The 18,984-nt window shown below is 37.4% G+C and overlaps 2 protein-coding genes across 3 annotated transcripts in view; both read left to right on the top strand.

The window, feature by feature from the left end:
* Positions 1-4,676, top strand: part of LOC109845868 — a 4,790-nt gene extending 114 nt beyond the window's left edge. The window contains exons 1-11 of the mRNA XM_020415123.1: positions 1-83; positions 578-661; positions 2,238-2,312; positions 2,410-2,452; positions 2,525-2,582; positions 2,847-3,014; positions 3,095-3,157; positions 3,242-3,333; positions 3,437-3,518; positions 3,599-3,709; positions 4,268-4,676. The exon at positions 1-83 is cut by the window's left edge and continues 114 nt beyond it. Coding sequence (XP_020270712.1) covers positions 646-661; positions 2,238-2,312; positions 2,410-2,452; positions 2,525-2,582; positions 2,847-3,014; positions 3,095-3,157; positions 3,242-3,333; positions 3,437-3,518; positions 3,599-3,709; positions 4,268-4,408 — 849 coding nt within the window. The 5' untranslated portion in view covers positions 1-83; positions 578-645 and the 3' untranslated portion in view covers positions 4,409-4,676. The remainder of the gene's footprint in view (positions 84-577; positions 662-2,237; positions 2,313-2,409; positions 2,453-2,524; positions 2,583-2,846; positions 3,015-3,094; positions 3,158-3,241; positions 3,334-3,436; positions 3,519-3,598; positions 3,710-4,267) is intronic.
* On the top strand, positions 8,196-13,666 carry LOC109845853 (probable E3 ubiquitin-protein ligase HIP1). 2 transcript variants are annotated; one of them, XM_020415113.1, is made up of 6 exons: positions 8,196-8,429; positions 8,789-9,769; positions 11,875-11,919; positions 12,168-12,239; positions 12,332-12,475; positions 13,289-13,666. In XM_020415113.1, the coding sequence occupies exons 2-6, from the start codon at positions 8,813-8,815 to the stop codon at positions 13,424-13,426; spliced, it is 1,356 nt and encodes a 451-aa protein (XP_020270702.1). In that variant the 5' UTR covers positions 8,196-8,429; positions 8,789-8,812; the 3' UTR covers positions 13,427-13,666. The 2 variants fall into 2 exon arrangements, with proteins under 2 accessions (XP_020270702.1, XP_020270707.1); XM_020415118.1 differs by having other exon boundaries at positions 8,197-8,429; positions 8,862-9,769.

The raw sequence follows: 18,984 nt of genomic DNA, 5'->3' as shown, positions 1-18,984 counted from the left end.
CGCCGCCTCCGCCCTCCCATCGATCGGATCAATCAGATGCTCTTCATCGTCTCCTCCTTCGCTGTCCACTGCAATCTCAACGGGTAAAGTTTTCTAGCTAATGGTGAAAATATCAGTAACGAAATGCTAGCTTGGGTGGTATCTCAAGGAAATTGAAGGAAATTGGAGTATACCCACGTGTTCCATTTTGAGCTCGGGAACAATTTGTAGATGAAATTCAACTGTTTATGTTTCGAATGTAGGATAGTTGGTAATTGTTTATTTTGTGCGGTTATTGGGGTTTGAATAAAAAATCTTACCCGATTAGAAAGATATATAGTTGGTGATTAAAAAATAATAATCAGTAAAATGTTAGGTTGGATTACTGTATTAATAAGCTGAAGGACTTTGGAGCGTGCCCACTTGTCTCATTAGTTATATATCTGGTTGGTTTCTTCATTAGTTGTTCACGAGTATCTCTCTGATAAATGGGATTGTGGCCATATTTGCAAATGAAATTTAATGGATTATCTTTTCGAATACAGCATAGTTGATGATGAAATATTTATCTGAATGGCCATCTGGGTATGAATTGCAGACCATGTTTCTTTCATCAGCGACGTTGCGGCAGCTAGACCACCAGAACATCTTCCATCCTTGTTGAACATGCTCCAAGCACGAGGTAAGAATTCATTCATTATTCTTTTTTTTTAAAGTATTCGCTTATATTTCATGGGGTATATAATTATTTCCACATTCCTCCATAAAAAAAGAATTTCTGTAACACTTCTTGAGTTAAGAGATGGGGTTTTCCCACCCTGTTTATTAAGGACAGTAATGAAAAAGAGTCAAAAGACACAATATTGGAGTACATGAATCTGAGGATATGGCCCCGCTGACCGTGACACATAAGTCCGTTGTCTAGGCCCAGACATCACATAACACAAGTATTTGACTCCGTAGTACGCACAGGCATAACCCATAACATTTTCGTGGGAATGAGATACCCTCATGATAGGTGATTGAGATTTGTTTTCATGAGCATTTCTTCAATATATTTGCACCCAGTGGCGGATCTACGACGTTTTCAGTGGTGGTTCAAAATACACACTAATTTTTTTTCAAATAATAGAGAAAAAATAATAAAGAAAGAGTTATTAAAAGGGGAAAATTTTCTTTTTTTAAGCAATGATTTGGCTTATATATATAAAAAAATTTTATAGAAAGCCTTAAAGGAGTAGACGGAACAAAGGGATAAAAAGAAAGAAAAAGAAGAAAAAAAGAAATATAGGGGAAGAAAAAAAAGAAAAGAAGCATAAAATAGAAAAGTTAAGTTAAAAATTAAAGTTTTGAAGGCTAGGAGATTCAATCTCCAGATCTCTTGCATAAGTTCTTAACCAACTTCGACCACTAGGCTGTAGATATGTTTTGTATTGTTACTGATATATATAATATATAAGGTTTCTTGAAAATCTGAGGTGGTTCAAGTGAACCACCTTGAACAAGGGTGGATCCGCCCCTGTTTGCACCCAGTGCAAATCCGGTAAAAATCTTATTTACTGAACAAAACCTACTCTTCCTCCTGTTTTCCTTTCTTTTCTCGTCTCCATTACATTGCTACCACCAATCTTGCTGCCGCCAATGTCATTATTGTCACCACCGTGACATTCACCTCTTTATCCTTGCACCATGACAGGGTTAGTGTTGGAAAATATATGCTTGAATCGTCACATATGGTATTTGTCTTGTTGTACAATGTATGAAAGCAATGTATCTTTGGGATTCTTCAAATTTTATTTGACACAGTAGTATTGCATTATTCAATGCCTAACATTTCCTGTCTTGTCAATGTTGTTTTGTGTATAATTTCTGGGCTTTGTTCGTTCAAATGTAATGTGTCCTGTCCATGCCAGCATCTCGTGCTTCTTGGGTCGGATGTTGTTCATTTCTCATTGATCAACTTTTTATTCTAACCTCTTCCCTCAACATGATACGGGCAGGTACTAATTGTTTTAATAATCAATTCTAGCTTAAGAATCGAAGGTTGTGTTGGATAATGCCTCTGAAAGTTAAACTGACAAAGAAATTTGTATCATACCATTACAGTGTCTGAGTGTCATTGTGATTAAGGTGGTTGATGTAGTTTGATTAACTTATTTTTGTTTATGGCTAACCCTTCTTGTCCAGTTCTGAAGACAATAACGTATTTTGTCATGCATATTGTAGAAGCATAATGTAATCTTTCATCCAATTTTCAGGAGAAAAGATAATATCTCCTGCAGCAAAAGAAGGGTTGATTCCTCTTGTAATTCCTTTATCAGAAAGCCCATCAGGTTTGGAATTTCTTTTTTTAGCAACCGTATTAATACATAGAAAAGAGTTGGTGCATTCTGATTAGTAATAAATATGATTAAATTGAACCTGCGACAGGTGCTTTGACATCACTTTTAAGATGGCCGACATCTCCAGTTGGGTAATGGTTCTATACAAATTTATTTTCAGATCAATGATATAATCAGTTTAATACTCTGTCTCATTCCTTTAGGATGGAGATGCCAGTGGTCGAAGTTCATAAGTATGGTGTGTGGTACTTGGCTAAAAGTGTAAGATATTATCAACCAACATTTTTATCATGAAGTTTATATATAAAAATTCAAATATACTGTCAAGAATCGTGAATAACTTGTTTTAAAAAATCTCAGATAATATGGTTGTGTGCAAAGTTACTTTAGATTCTCATTTCTACTTGCACCCAAATAGATGTTCTCCTTAAAGGAACAACCTTCAGTCATTTTCTGGAGCTCCAATTTATGATATGAATACATAACCTTAGATATAGATTTCTCACATTTGATGGGATATTGCAGGTAGATCAATTTATTCACAGAATGCTCGTTGAGGAAGATGCCAATAATTCCCAGGACAGTAATGATAATTTATGGGAAGCAGCTTCTGGAGTTGGAGCAAAATTTTATAAAAAGGGTGATGTATTGGAATCAGGCATCAATGACCTTGATATCTATCTCTTGAAGAAGGTAGACACATCAAAGATCTAATCCATACCGTTTATAATATATTTAATTATGAGATATAACTCATATTCTTCCTCTTGTAGGTTGGATTATTTCCAGATGTTATAGAGCGAAAAGTTGCGCGCCATTTCGAAAAAGGGGACCAGGTGAGTTTTAAAGATTCGTGGATTGCTTTATGAAACTTTATCATATCAATCCAGTTTTTTATGTTTTACCTTGTGTAATGAAAGGTATCTGCTCTGGTCACTGGAGAGTTCTATACAAGGAATCACTTCCCAGGATTTGGACGCCCTTTTGTGTTCAATGCTGAGGTTTTACTGAAGTTCGTGGAAGACTTAAACTTTTATAATCTAGAAATTATTCAAATTACTCATTAACACTATTCTCAAAATAAAAAATACTAATAATATATGTCATTCGTCTAGGGTTGGACGTAATTTGGAAGCCAAAGACGCTGCTCGGGGTGCATTGAAATCACCATGGTGGACTTTGGGATGTAGATATCATGTATGAAAGCATATTATAGTCTTTTAGTTCTTCACAACATTTTTTTTCAATTGCTTATGAGTTGTTGGTTAATGATTTAGGAAGTTGCTGAGATTGCAGAGTGGGATGATGAGCAAATTGAGTACATAAAGGAGAAAGTGAGTGATGAGGTAAAGCTTGAAGATTTGAAGAAGGGGAAAGCACCAGAACAGGTAGATCATTGCCATGTTTATTGCAAATGTAGTGTGACATAAATCTTTGTGAAATATCACTAGGGGTGCGAACATGTATGGATATGGCATTTATTGTATCCATATCTGCTTGCGAGTCATTGAAGTTGATACAAATGTGGATATGGTTCAATAAGAAACTTATCCATACCCCACAAAAAAATCGAATGTTGAGGCCTATCAAATATAAAAGAAACGAATAAAACTCTGAACTGTATATCTCTGTATCATTGTATGATATGAGAGTGGTTTGAATCAAATACAATTTCCCAAATCATAGTCCATGAATGCCCTAGCAAAGACTTACGAACTAAACTTTAGATTTATAGATCTTGAAAATTGATTTTTAATTTTGAAGTCAAGCAATTCTAATGGTCTAGTCAATGCAGATATCCTGATATATGGATCGAGATACTCTACCTCTCAATATCCCTATCATTATATGAGAAATTAACGCAATATTCGTAACTGTATCCATATCCGACATTTTTGTTGATATCGGGTCTTGAATCCCTCAATATAACTGATGTGGTAACGCAGGTGGCCCTTGACGAGGCTGCTTTTTTGCTGGACTTGGCCTCGGTTGAAGGGACTTGGGATGAGGTCATTGATCGTGTTGCTGCATGTTATGTTGAAGCTGGACTACACGAAGTTGCGAAGTTTGTATTGTACAGAGAGTGAATTTTTGGATGGTAGACATATAGGTACCTGATCAACAGTTTCTTTCACATTTTCATCCGAGGTCTTTTGGCTTATATCATTGCCTTTCTCATTTTCGATATCTTAGACTTGTCGGTTTCCAACGCTATTTGCATATGAGAGTTACCATTGTATTTTTGTAATATGCTCGTATCACCTCAAAGGTGAGTTACCTTCCACCATGTACTGTGGATTATAAGGGGAAACCAGTCATAAAAATTTATATTGGGAGGTAAAATGTTATTTTGATGAAAATTTTGCCTTCTATTGCTTTCCTCCTGTGTTGTGGGTTTGGCAAGAAAGCAAGATATCATGCGTACTTCACATTTCTGTTTTCTTCTTTCTTTCATTCACATATTGAATGTTCATTTAAGTGGTGTTTGGTTGCATAATTTTATAGAAAAGTTTTCTTAAAATGTCTGGCAATGGTAATTCTGTAATTAAAAATTTTCTGTAGAAGTAAACCATGTTTGGTCCAAAAAAATATACAGAAACGTTTTCTGTAAAGTATAAAAAAATACCAAAATTTGCAGAAATCAATTTCCTCTCAAAATGGGCGGGAAACCACCCAAAAATCTAACACCACATTGACATTTTTCTATAAAGTTGACATTTTTCTATAAATTTAGAGGTGTTTGATTCAATTTCTATAAATTATAGAAAATCTTGCTATTTTCTATAAAGTTATGACCCGTTTTCTTGTTATGAACCAAACAAGTAGAGTAATTTTTTTTTAAGAAATACAAGAAAATCATATTTTGGGTCAGCCCCTAAGATTAAGGAGTATTACAGTATCTTTGCTATCGTACTCCATTTTTATTTATTTCTTTCCCTCTCTACCAGGATGCACGCAACAAAATTAACCTCCGAGTCATCATTTCGATTTTTGCAATTATATTTTAGATAATGTATTTTGAATGCAAACTCATTGTTTGGTTGAAAAACAATTTTAGAGTAAAAGCTACATACTATTGACATATATAAGAAAGCTATAAGACCTTTTTCATCTAGCACCAGATCAAAGGATTAGCAGCGACAACAAAAACATAGAAATTGGGATAAAGTATAAAAAAAGAACAACATTGTTTTTAAGCAAAATTATACGGAGTATAATCTTATAAGCATCAACTTGATGCAATTAGACCGCTTAAACAACTCTAAAACCCCCCTACATAATTCAACCGAAAAACACAAAATCGCTCCGACGTCACTCAACGATACGACTTCTGGAACCTCGCGCGTGCGCCGCGCCCCCCGAACTTCTTGGGCCCGAACTTTTGGGCTCGCACCTCCTCGGATCCGCAACGAGCAGAGACCGATCGTAGCAATTAACCCTTTATATGAATTAGAGGGGATCTATTTGCAATTGGGTGGCGCTGTAGGGGGCTATTAGCAATTAACCCTTTACATGAATGGTTTTAAATTTAGAATTCTTTTTTGTTTGAAGGAGTGTACTTTTGGAAGAGCTGTTTTCCAAACGCACAAGAGCTGATGCACATTCTGAAAAATCTGCTATCCATCAACATTACAGAAAATAATTTGGAAAAGCTTCTTTCTTAGAAATTTGATTTTCTTCTCTCTAGGAAAACAACCAAACAGAAAAAAATTAAAATAATAAAAGTGTGAGTTTAGGGGTATTCACATATATACCCGCATCGGTATCCATTAGATTATGAATATGGTTACTAAAATCAGTAACTAAAAAGATACTGTTATGTGGTGAAATATTTGGATCCGTATCCGAAATATTAAAATATATGTTGATCATACATGTTGCAATTATTTTAATTCTTTAGATTAATGGATTTAAAATTTATTTTGATGATCAAAAGATATAATCTTAGATTTTTTTTGATATAACAAACATATTAATGAAGTCTCATGTATCATACAAACTAGTTTTTTATTGATATTATTTGGTTTTCTCACATCGGTTTTGTGCGTGCATATCCGCACATATATTTGCATGTACATCTATAGCAGTATCTGGTTTTAACGGATGTAGATATGAGTTTTTCTTACCAAAAACATACTCGTATTTGTGTCGATATGTGTCATTGGTAAATGAATATGAATGTGATAAGTATCATATTCTACCTGTAATCCATGATGATTGACCAAATTAAAGACAATTTATACCTCGTCGTGATTTCACAAAATCTTAAAACAACAAACTCTGCTACCAGAAACATATTATAGTCCATTCAAATTTCTCAAACATCAGAGAGATTATACTTTTATAGTAGCACTACTAAGAAGAGAGTTGATGGCTGATATCAAAACAGCCAATGAGAAAAGTAATCTGGTTGACGGAGGTCTTCTAACCCTCCGAATGTTCGGTCCTGAGGTGCGCTGTTCTTCACTGCACATATATCAAATCGTAAGATGGCGTAGTTGGGTTCTCCAGTTGTTCCTCCAATGAACAAGTCAGTAATTTGCTTGAGTGGAGAAGTAATTGAATTGTAGAAGTTCTTAAGCATAGTGGGTAGAGATAAAAATCTTACTTTATTATTAAAAATAATATCCCTATTTATAATGTGAAATGACTGGGGGCGTGCGGTGCCGACGTGGTCCGATGTGTCATAAAGACTATTGAGGACGAATAAATGATGGCCTCAGTCATGCATTTAATGGCATTTATTGTAAGGTGATTGGTCATCAACTCGAGTCTCGAGGTAGTCGTTGCATTTCTGCTCGTCTGGTAGAAGGTCAAGAAATACCTCCTTTTGAGTCACCCTCACGAGATGTCGGTCGAGTAGGTTGGTCAAAAAATCAACCTAGCCACATGTCGACATGTAACACCTTTTGAGTCGCCCTCGCGAGATGTCGGCGTGTCGATCGAGTCGTCCGAGCTGGGTCTTTGATCATCTTGAAGTGAAGAGCTTGCTCGGTTACGCATAATGTGAGACATTTGTCTGCTATTGATTGGAGATTCCTTTTTAGCACTGAAACGACTATAACAAAGGGGTGTCAAAAAAATACCTATATTCACATATATACCCACATCAATATCCATTAGAATATGAATATGGTTACTAAAATCTGTAACTGAAAGAATATGGTTATACAATGAAATATTTGGATCCGTATCCAAAATATTAAAAATATATGTTGATCATACATGTTGCAATTATTTTAATTCTTTAGATTAATGGATTTGAAACTTATTTTGATGATCAAAAGATATAATCTTAGATTTTTTAGATATAACAAACATATTAAGAAGTCTCATGTACCATAGAAACTATATTTTGTTTGATATTATTTGGTTTTCTCACATCAGTTTCGTATGTGCATGCATATCCACACATATATTTACATGTATATCCATAACTGTATCCAGTTTAACGGACATAGATATAAGTTTTTCTTACCAGGACATACTCGTATCTCTCTCGATACGTGTGATTGATAAAATGATAATGAATGTGATAATTATAGTATTCCACCTGGAGTAGCACTAGGGGCACACCATTAACCACAACTCCAATCACATCATCCCTCTCATTGCTGTAGTGCACCGGGCTCCACATAAGATTTTAAATTTAAAATCTGATGTGGAGCCCGGTGCACAACAGCAATGAGAGGGATGATAAGATTAGAGTTGTGGTTAATGGTGTGCCCCTATCATTTTGCTTCTATCTTTATCCGGTCCGTTAACACCTCTACTAAAAGTAATCAAAATCACCAGTAGTAGTTTGCAGGTAGTCTATCTTTTCCCCCCGTATGTTTTTGGGCCAGCATTAAAAACCCACTGTTAAATTTCAGCATTAGCAAGAAAAAAAAAATCCTCAGAACTCTCTCCTTCTCTCTCTCTCTCTCTCTCTCTCTCTCTCTCTCTCCATCCATTAATTCTTTCCCTTTCCCGTTAGAACCATCAGTAAAGTCGCTGCCTTTGTTGGCGATTTCACTTCTATGAGGGAAGGGAAGCGGAAACCAACGAGCTGCTGATATCTTGTTTTCATCTCGATCTTCTAATTCCAGTATCTGATTTTGCTCCAAGGTACCAATTTCTTCGTTTCCCTTTTCATTTTTCACTGCGATTATTGGCAATTTTCGATGTTTTATTGACCCAAGCTGAATGATATGCGGATGTTTGTGATTTTTGTGGTTTTTGGAATACGGGTCTGTTCAATTTTCCCTTTTCCATCACTGTCATCATAAAGGTTGGATCTTGATTAGTTTTCAGCTTGTTTCGATCATCTACCAAATCGAATTGGAATGCAAAATTATTAACTTTCACACTGATCTAAGGTGACAATTGCCTGCGGTGAGGCGATTAAAGTGATAAAAAGTGCATAAACATTTTAGGTGCAAGTAATGATATCACAGCATGATCTTAGTAGTTTTGTTAATCTGCAGTATTGTTCTTTCAAGAAAGGATAAATGTCTGAAGGGAGTAGAGATGATGCTGATTCGAGTACTTGGAATGCAGACGAGCCTAGCTTGAGCTTTTCATTAGATGAGATCACTGATGAAGGAACCGACATGGAGCATAACTGGGCGTCTCCTGTGAGAATAAATAGGAGTCAGGGAGCAAGAACGGATGAAACCCAAATCCGGTCGGCCAATGCACTTCCCGTTGAAAATCCGAGGTTTAATCTAAACAACACTCCCGTAGACGACGGCCAGTCATCTTATCAAGATCCAAGTTCCCTTCGAAACCCAGACCAGTATTCTTTAAATATAAATAACAATACGGTTGATGGTCGGCATTTGTCTTGCAAGAGGAAGAGCATTGAAGGGCAGAGTAGCCATTACCGAGGAGAGAGTAGTTCAGTTCAATCTGCTTCTGCTCATCAGAGTGCTAACACTACTTTAAGTATATCAACCGCATCTAATCATCCATCAGGGTTTAGTCTTAGCACAGAAGACTTGCAGAGAAATTGTCGGACCAGAAACAACCCTGAACATCAAGGAAGTATTCTTAGGGCTTCTGATCCATTTGTCTCATTTAATCAATTCCTGGAGTCTACAATAGCAGGCGATAGTGGAACTCGAGACAGTCAGTCTCCTATACTACAATTTCCTGCCTTGGTTCAAAATACCCGTCCCTTCCCTGTGGATATAGCTTCCAGTTCAAGAACAGGCAGTTCTTCAACATCTCTAGCCATCACAGGGCAAAGGTCTAATGTTTTAAGAGAAGAAGCCAACTCAAGGAGCTTTACGAGTAACTATAATGTTTCCCAGCACACTTCGGGTCCTTCAAATACCTTGCTGGAGCTGAGAAGGCAAAGAATAGCTGCTCTTCGCCTCCAGCTATCTCACATTCGGTCTGCAACTGGTGTTCTTGATGATCTCTCAGTGGCTGCAAGAGAAAGCAGGCGCAGGATGTTATCAGAGGTTTGTGTCATATGTTTTCGTATTGATTCTCTTGATATTAACTCTTTTCTGAATATATTGTTTGTGATTGGATGATTTGTTGGAATCATGACATACAACGCAGCGGAAAAAGCATATCATGACTATTAATCAAAAGTAATTAAATATTAGAAGAATACCTGAAACGCTTTCCGAATTTCTACAATAACCTGTCCCGAGATCAATCCGAAATAGCTTCCTCAAGAGAAAAAGCCTCCAATTGAAATCCACCCGTCACCGTAGAGGAGCAATACTGAGAGATAGGTTCTCAAAAATCTATTTCTTCATATTATCTTCATAAGATTTTCAATCTCTTCTCTTTTCTTTCATAAGGCTACATATGAACCCTATTTATAGGATTACACTAGTCTTAGAGATTTTAACTTTAAACAATTCATAATTATCTAGAACTCTATCCATAACAATTAAGGATAGAATAGATTTGTTCAAAAACTTTATCCATAACAATTAAGGATAGAAATAGATTTATTCAAAAACTTTATCCATAACAATTAAGGATAGAAATAGAATTGCATTGCATGTATACCTCTTCTAATGACATTAGTGAGACCAATTGGGTCCCATATCGAGAACCAATTATTAATCAAATTAATAATTTTAATTTAACAATCAAATCCCTATCCGACCAATTGTTCATAAAAGCTCTTCCATAATATGGGATTAATTATTAATAAATAATATCTTACATTCACTCCCTTCCAGTATCATTTATTTTAGGCAACTCTTTTAAGCAGGACAACTCACCTATTTGCTCATGCCAAAAATTTGGCAATTCCCATGAACATAAATAAAAATCATTTTGAAACGTCAAAATATTTTATTTTTATAGGAAAGTAAATTTTTAAAAATATTTTTAAAACCACCTGCCGGCAGGAATTTAATAGCTTCATGGGAATGCATAATAAATTAACTCATCATAATGAGCATACTGGATCCTATCTAGACATCAATTATTTTCCTAAATAAAATTTAGCAACCCAATGTTTCAGGTTGTGTAGCGCTTACTAAACAAGCTTAACCATTACATCAAAGCATACTAAATTATCAAATCGAAAATAACAATATCATCAAGTCAAAGGGACCATGTAACAATTTGAACTCTCTATCTCTTAGGTGACTCATCCTAGAGAATTCAAATACGGTCTAGTGCTACACACATCATAATGTGTGCTTATGACATACACCCGGAGAATCTCCATTCCCGATGGTTGAGATCCACCACCATATCTCATATATCGGTGTCATGCATAATAACCTGTTATAACAAAGTTATCCTTTACTAGTTATAGGTTAAGCACAAATTTAAGAAATTTCTAAGTTAGATCATATCTCCAAGCAAGTGACCATCACAGTGCATGATCTAACAAAATAACTTCTAAGGATATATATAACAATTATATAAATAATACCCAAATTATGTGCAACAATTAAATTTATTAATATTACAATATTATTACATAATTTGTATTGGATGTTCAAGGGCAAATTATTATTACTATTCCAGCATGATTACCCACTCGTTTTATTATAAAAATAGTCAACATCTATATCAATTCGTAGAACATCACACATATTGGCAAAGTTTCCTTGTATTTATACTAATATTACACGTATTGGTTAAGTTCATTGTCCTCTTCATGCTTGACATTGAACCTGAGTGCGTATTTTATACTGCACCTGGATGTGTCATGTGTAGGAGCATATCTTTTGACTCCACAGGATCATGCAAACAAATGATTCAACATGCTTATCAATTTTAATTCATCTCTTCAATTTTATGATGTTTCTTTTGGTTTTTTTATCCCACCAATTTTAGTTTAGTGGAAGCTTATAAACTGTTTTTGTGCATAGTATTAAATATGTATGTTCTTTCTTCTTATACATCATCAAACTGTCGTGCATTTTATACGGTCAATGTGCTTCATTCTTAACTTCTCATTAGTGGAAGGCCTAAAAAATCATATTGATAGTTCTAGTTCTTGCTACATTGCATGTGCATTTCCAGTTTGTCTTAAACAATATTATGGATCTAATAGTTCCGTATTTCACATCTCTTGTTGTAACAGGTACGTGATGTGCTTTCACGAAGAGGGGAAGATTTGCACATAGAGGTCAATTTTCTACCTAGGTCTTATGTCTTACTGTTATGTATCAATGTTCAGATCTGATTATAAATGAATGTGTGCCTTCCCAGTAGTTCTATTTTTCTGGGAGTCTATCATACACTCTCGTATGGAGCTTTTCCATGGACAGTATTATGATCGACCATGGCATTTCACATCGAAATTGACCCCCTTAGTGGTTTTGTATGGTCATCGTCCCTTTGCGTAGTAGAAACTAACATAAAATTTTCAAACAGGCTGTACAAAGAGTGTTATTATATGACAGGCATAGAGATATGAGGCTTGATGTTGATAATATGTCTTATGAGGTAAGTCATAAGGGAAAGTTATGTTGCTCGCCGATCAATTTCTTCATATTTGTAAACTACTTTTAACACTGACATTAATTAACTTTTCACAGGAGCTACTTGCATTGACAGAGAGAATAGGGAATGTGAGCACTGGAATTAGTGAAGAAACTATTGTGAAGTGCCTGAAGCAGAGGAAATATATTTCCCTTACCGAGGAAACCCCTAGTGATGTTGAACCGTGCTGCATTTGTCAGGTATAAGCCTATTTGATCTCTTAGCAGTTTTTCTTCGCCTAACTTTTGGAAGTTTGTATTGTACAATAGTAATGCAGACATTTGCTATTACCTTACTTTTGATAAGCTAACATTTGCTATTTTGGTAAAGAGTAATAATACTAATTGTTCTATGCTTTTGGTACTACTTTGATACTATTTAGAATGGGAAGATGAAACTCCTTGCCTCATCATTGATTTCAAGATTAAGTAGAAATTAATTGAGGAGATATAGGCAAATTCCAAGCATAACTTGAGATGTGGAAAATATGAGAACCTTCATTTACTTTTCTCTATCAACATCATTTTATTACAAGCAAATTCGATTTATGTTTGTTTCTTTATACATGTATACAACGTTTGTCTGTTTGAGTCACCTACACCTTATAAATTCCGGTAAAAATCATGAACTTTCAAAATTATACAGACCCCTCTGAACTATTGGAATTGTCATAAATGGTGTTACTTTGAAGGGTGAAAGACCTAGCTACCCTTATATATATCTATCAACCTAACCCGAAAAAACTAGGCAAGAGTAAAAACTATACAAGGCCAAAATTATCTAAAACATGTCTCATGCAAAACATATGACAACTAAAACTAATTTCCGTTGGTAGCGAAAGAAGCTTAGTGTTTCTCTAATTTATAAAGTTTTGGGGGTGTTTTGTGCAATAACATCCCCAAAGTTCTGGGGGGGGGGGGGGTTCTGTAAAATTTAGCCTTGTTAATACTTTACGGTGCATATACTTTTAAATCAGCATCTCTTTTGACGAAATTTCCTCCGTTTTCTGACAGGAAGAGTATGTCGAAGAGGACGAGGTCGGAAGACTGGACTGTGGGCATGATTTCCACACCGATTGCATAAAACAATGGCTGATGATGAAGAACTTGTGTCCTATTTGCAAAACTACAGGCATTGCAAACATCAAATGAGAGATGAATATATGCACATTGCCCCCTTCTAAAATCTTAATATTGGAAAAAAACGGGGAAGGTTTGTAACTTCAATGACTTTCTCTACTCCCGTAGGTTATGTAGAAGTAAATACATTGGTCCGATAGTACCTTTTTGTTTTATTTTATTTGAATATTTATTGTTGTTTTTAATTGTCATATTGTAACATTATTCATGTTTTAAGGATATTCGTTTTGCTGTTTCGCGTTTCAATTATCATACGGTGATGGTTCAATGACTTTTTGTTCACGAATATAAATATGTAAAATAAAAATAAAAACTGTAGCATATAACTAGCCCACCGACCCATTTATGACCGTGCCTGTGGCATCTTCATCCATTGCCATAGCATCATTCATCATCTCAACCTGCGAAAAAAAATCCAATATCTCACAAGTTTAACTTTTTGAAATTCTGAAGGCGGGGAAATTAAAAATAAAAAATAAAATAAAAAACATTTTGTAAAAGATTATAAAATATAACCCCTGGGGAATTCCCTTCTTCTGCGCCCTCAGTACCGTCTGCTTCGATAATGTCAGCAACTTCTAGCATCCGTTGCAATAAAAACATTAACATAAACATATTAGAGATCTTTATGAAATAATTTTGTAACTGTACATATTTGGGAAAAAAAATCAACTAATCATGTTCATTAGCACTAGGAAACTAATAAGCGTACACACTCAGTTCAATCTAAGCACAGGTGATAATTGTGTATTTATCGTATTCGCAAAGTATACTAGCATTAATTAGAAAAGTATGAATGCTAGAAAATCATATACATTTGAATTGGAAACTGATACCTCAAGAAAGAAGAATGGAGGATGAATCAAGACTCGCAGAATTTGAATTTTTATCCAAATTAAACAAAATTCAACCCCAAAAGAAAAGAATTTTGAGCACGTTAATGCATATTCATTTTTGTTTCAGTATAGGCTCATATACGCATTTATGCATTATATCTTTTATAGTTTCCTCAACCAAATCGAGTTTTCATTTTGATGCGGCAAACACGAGTTTATAGTAGAAGAATGGATTTTTTTCCATTTCCTAATTTTTAGCTCCTTTCGATAAATAATCATAATTCCAATTTTATTGGCCACAACATATAATTTTTATGTCTCCATCTACTGTTAGAATTAATATAAGAATTTCAAATATTTACACAACCATCAAATAATACTTTCTGCTTCTAATATTACTACAAGTACATGCTTAATCATATACATAGTAAATAAGAAATATGTCACTATAAACTTAAAAGTATATATGGCATCGTTATTTTGATCCAATCTGTACGAGGACAAACTCAGCTAGTAGGCCGATTTGTTAATTTCAAACTTTTCTAATTTCAATTTATCTATAATTTATGATGCATCGATTTCAAGCGACAAATAAAAATTAAGGGTTTCGTATGACTTCGATATAAATTGACATTCATATACCGTATAATAACTCCCCGTAATCTCTGAGCAAGAGAGTTAGATGAGTCTTAGACGTAGATTTAAGAAATCAGAGCGATTTGAAGTTTATGATGTAAGATATTAATTTAATTTTCTATTTATTCTTTGTGCCAACATTGCGGAACGTCAAAAAATACAAACTGTATCCCTTCTAATTGAATTATGTGAATCAGAACGCCACTCAAAGAAAAATTCGGCTATGGCATCCAATCCTCCAATAAAGGTACTAATGACTTCTTATTTGTACTAATGACTTCTTATTTGCACTAACGAGCTTGATAATCCATCCAATCCTCCAATGAAGTTACTAACGAGCTTGATATTCTTGTAATTTACAATATCACTCAACAAGCAAATTAGTACTAATAATGGTGGTTGTAAATCATCATCAAAATATAAAGGCTGACAGCTTGTAACTGTCGCGCGCCTTTGCGGAAGCCTTGCACGAACTCACAACGAACCTGTGATCACGAGTAGAAGAAAGACAAACTCTTGCACAAATCCAACCAATAAAGCCAAATCAATCCAAACACAGAGATATACGTGGTTCGGCAATTTGCCTACGTCCACGGGGAGAGGATGGGGAGATTTCACTAAATCAAGGAGAGTACAAAGGGTTACAATCACACAAATTCTCTCAAACTAACCCTCAACCAAAGATCTCACCTTGCTCACAATATCTCCCTCTCACAATGCTCAAAAGATTCCTCAATCTCTGATATTTTAACCTCACAAATCGTTTCCCTATTTATACCAAAACAAAACCCCAATCAGACTGCAAATAGGAAACCTACGTATGCAAAAAACCCGTCGTAAGTCGACTTAACAGAGCTCACAAGTCGACTTGACAGAGAGAAAATCAACAACTGGAGAACACTTCATAAGTCGACTTAACAGACTGTTAAGTCGACTTGCCATAAGTCGACTTAACAGTCATGCTAAGTCCGGCGCACGGGTCAAAGTGAACACATACCCCGTAGTAGACCGGCGCTTATCCAAATCCCCGGCATAATCCGAATCAACATAGCCAATGCATAGCTGCCCACCTGTAGTGTCCCGCTCATAAACCAAACCAACATTGAGCGTACCTCTAATGTACCTCAAAATCCATCTCACGGCGTCCCAATGACCCACTCCTGGATCGTGCATGTATCTCGACACCATGCTCACTGCCTGTGACAAATCCGGCCTCGTACATACCATCGCGTACATCAAGCTCCCAACTGCGCTCGCATATGGAGTCTTCGTCATCAACTCACGGTCTTCAACTGACTTCGGTGAAAGGCCAGCTGAAAGCTTCAAATGGGCTCCCAACGGTACACAAACTGGCTTCGTATCCATGCTAACATGGAATCGCTGTAGAACCTTCTTCAAATAAGCCACCTGTGTCAAACAAATCCTGCCCTTCTTCTTATCTCTGCCGATCTCCATCCCTAAAATGCGCTTCGCCTCGCCCAAGTCCTTCATCTCAAACTCATTCGAAAGCTGAACTTTCAACTCATCTATAGCTGACCTGGAACTAGAAGCAACCAACATGTCATCGACATAAAGCAACAAATAAATGTACGCACCTCCTCTCAACTTGCGAAAATACACGCAAGGATCAAACTGGCTCCGAGTGTACGAATGACCAAGCATAAAACCATCAAATCGCCTATACCACTGTCGAGGAGACTGCTTCAAACCGTATAGCGATTTCTTTAGCCTGCAAACCAACTTATCTTTCCCTGCAGCTCGGAATCCCAATGGCTGAGTCATATATATTTCTTCATCAAGATCACCATGAAGAAATGCTGTCTTCACATCCAACTGATCTAACTCCAATCCATACTGTGCCACCAAAGCTAGCAAAATCCGAATCGACGAATGCTTCACCACCGGAGAGAAAACCTCATTGTAATCAATACCTTCCTCCTGTGCATAGCCCTTCGCAACCAACCTAGCCTTGAACCTCACTGGAGTGCCCTCAATGCCCTCCTTCTTCGTGTACACCCACTTGCACCCAATCGCCTTCCGCCCCTTTGGAAGCTCTACAAGCTCCCATGTATCGTTCTTGTGAAGAGACTCCATCTCCTCCTGCATAGCCACCTGCCACGAATCAGCCTCCGAACTCTGCTCGGCCTCTCTGAATGTAGTAGGCACCATCTCATCGATACTCTCCACCGGAAGTGCATATGCAACTGTGTCGGCATACCGTGCTGGCACCCGTATGTCTCTCCTCTGTCTCCGTGCCGCAATAGAATCCTGAACCTGAGCCGTCGGTCCCTGATCCTGCTCATGAGTACCCGTATCCTCCGCATCACCGTCGTGCTCGCCTGGCGTCACCTCAGTCGGCACTCTCATGGATACTGCACTATCTGGACTCTGTGGAGCTGCATCAATCTCCACCACCTGCGAAATCTCCTCTGTCGGGTTGCTCTCCACCTGATGAGAGCTGGGAAGCTTCAAGATAGAAGCCTCATCGAATGTGACGTCCCTACTCAGCACAATCTTCTTATCAACTGGATCCCAAAGCTTGTATCCCTTGACACCACGCTTGAATCCTACAAATATGGCCTTCCTAGCTCGAGGTTCCAACTTATCAGTTCTAACATGATAATATGCAGGGCAACCAAATACCTTAAGCTGGTCATAGTCATGTGCTGTCTCTCCCGACCACATCTCCATAGGGGTCTTCCCCTCAATCGCAGATGAAGGCAGCCTGTTAATGAGGTGGCTCGCATAAGAAAGTGCCTCAGCCCAAAAGATCTTCTCCAAACCACTATGCGCCAATAAACATCGAATCTTCTCCAGCAAAGACCGATTCAATCTCTCTGCCACCCCATTCTGCTGCGGTGTATGACTAACTGTGAAGTGCCTCTCTATGCCCTCGTCTCGACATAGCTGCAGAAAGGGGTCTGAGGTATACTCGCCGCCGTTGTCGGATCGCAACGTCTTGATCTTTCTCCCAGTCTGCAGTTCCAATCTCTTCTTCCACTCCACAAACAAATCTAGGACTTCACTCTTATGCTTCATGGTGTACACCCAACATCGCCTAGAATAGTCATCAACGAACGTGACGAACCAATGTCGACCACCAAGTGATGCCGTCTTAGTGGGACCCCAAACATCTGTGTGCACGTAGTCCAAGATGCCCCTCGTCCTATGAATGGCCGTCCCGAACTTCACCTTCGTCTTCTTGCCAAGTACACAGTGCTCACAGAATTCTACTTTACCACTCTTGGCTCCCTTCAAAAGCCCCTGCTTGCACAATGCCTGCAGTGACTTTTCACCTGTATGCCCTAGCCTGTAGTGCCAAAGTCTGCTCATGTCCGCCTCTGAAATCGCCGAAGCAACCTGGCCAATCTCGGTGCTCCCCTTCAGATAATATAAATTATGATTTCGGACTCCCTTCATCACCACCAAAGATCCCTTAGTAACCTTTGCTACAGCATCCTCAAAGGTCACCCTGAATCCCTTCGCCTCCAAAGCCCCCACTGAGATAAGATTCTTCTTAAGTTGAGGAACGAATCTCACCTCCTTCAGCTCACGGACTACTCCATCGTGCATCCGAATCCTCACAGTACCTATCCCACGAACGCCACAGGATTGATCATTTCCCATGACCACAACACCCCCATCGAGTCTCTCAAATGATGAGAACCAATCTCGCCTAGGAGTCACATGATAAGTAGCGCCAGAATCAAGCATCCACTCCGATGCATCCAAATGGTTCACCTCCGGAGTAATCAAAAGAGAAAAGCTCGAATCATCGGAATCATCGCCTTTCGCAACATTCACCTCATTGGCCTTCGGGCCCTTATTCTTGCTATTCTCCTTTTCTTTGACTTTCGGGCAATCTCTTTTCCAATGTCCCTGCTCCTTGCAGAATGCACATTGATTCTTTCCAAGCTGGTGACGACCTCTTGACTTTGACCTCCCTCTGTTTCCACCTTTCTGATATGAGCTTCTACCTCTCGCCGACAAGGCCTCTCCTGAAGTACTAGCGCGGGAAGTCTCCTTATCCTTCCTCCTCAAATCATAGTTCGTCAATGCGTTAGTCACTTCACTATAAGTGATAGAAGATCTCCCGTT

The sequence above is a fragment of the Asparagus officinalis genome, chromosome 1 (assembly GCF_001876935.1).
Source record: "Asparagus officinalis chromosome 1, Aspof.V1, whole genome shotgun sequence".
NCBI classification, from domain to species: Eukaryota; Viridiplantae; Streptophyta; class Magnoliopsida; order Asparagales; family Asparagaceae; genus Asparagus; species Asparagus officinalis.
Note: the sequence above shows the minus strand (reverse complement) of the source record. Positions and strands in the feature narration are given on the sequence as shown.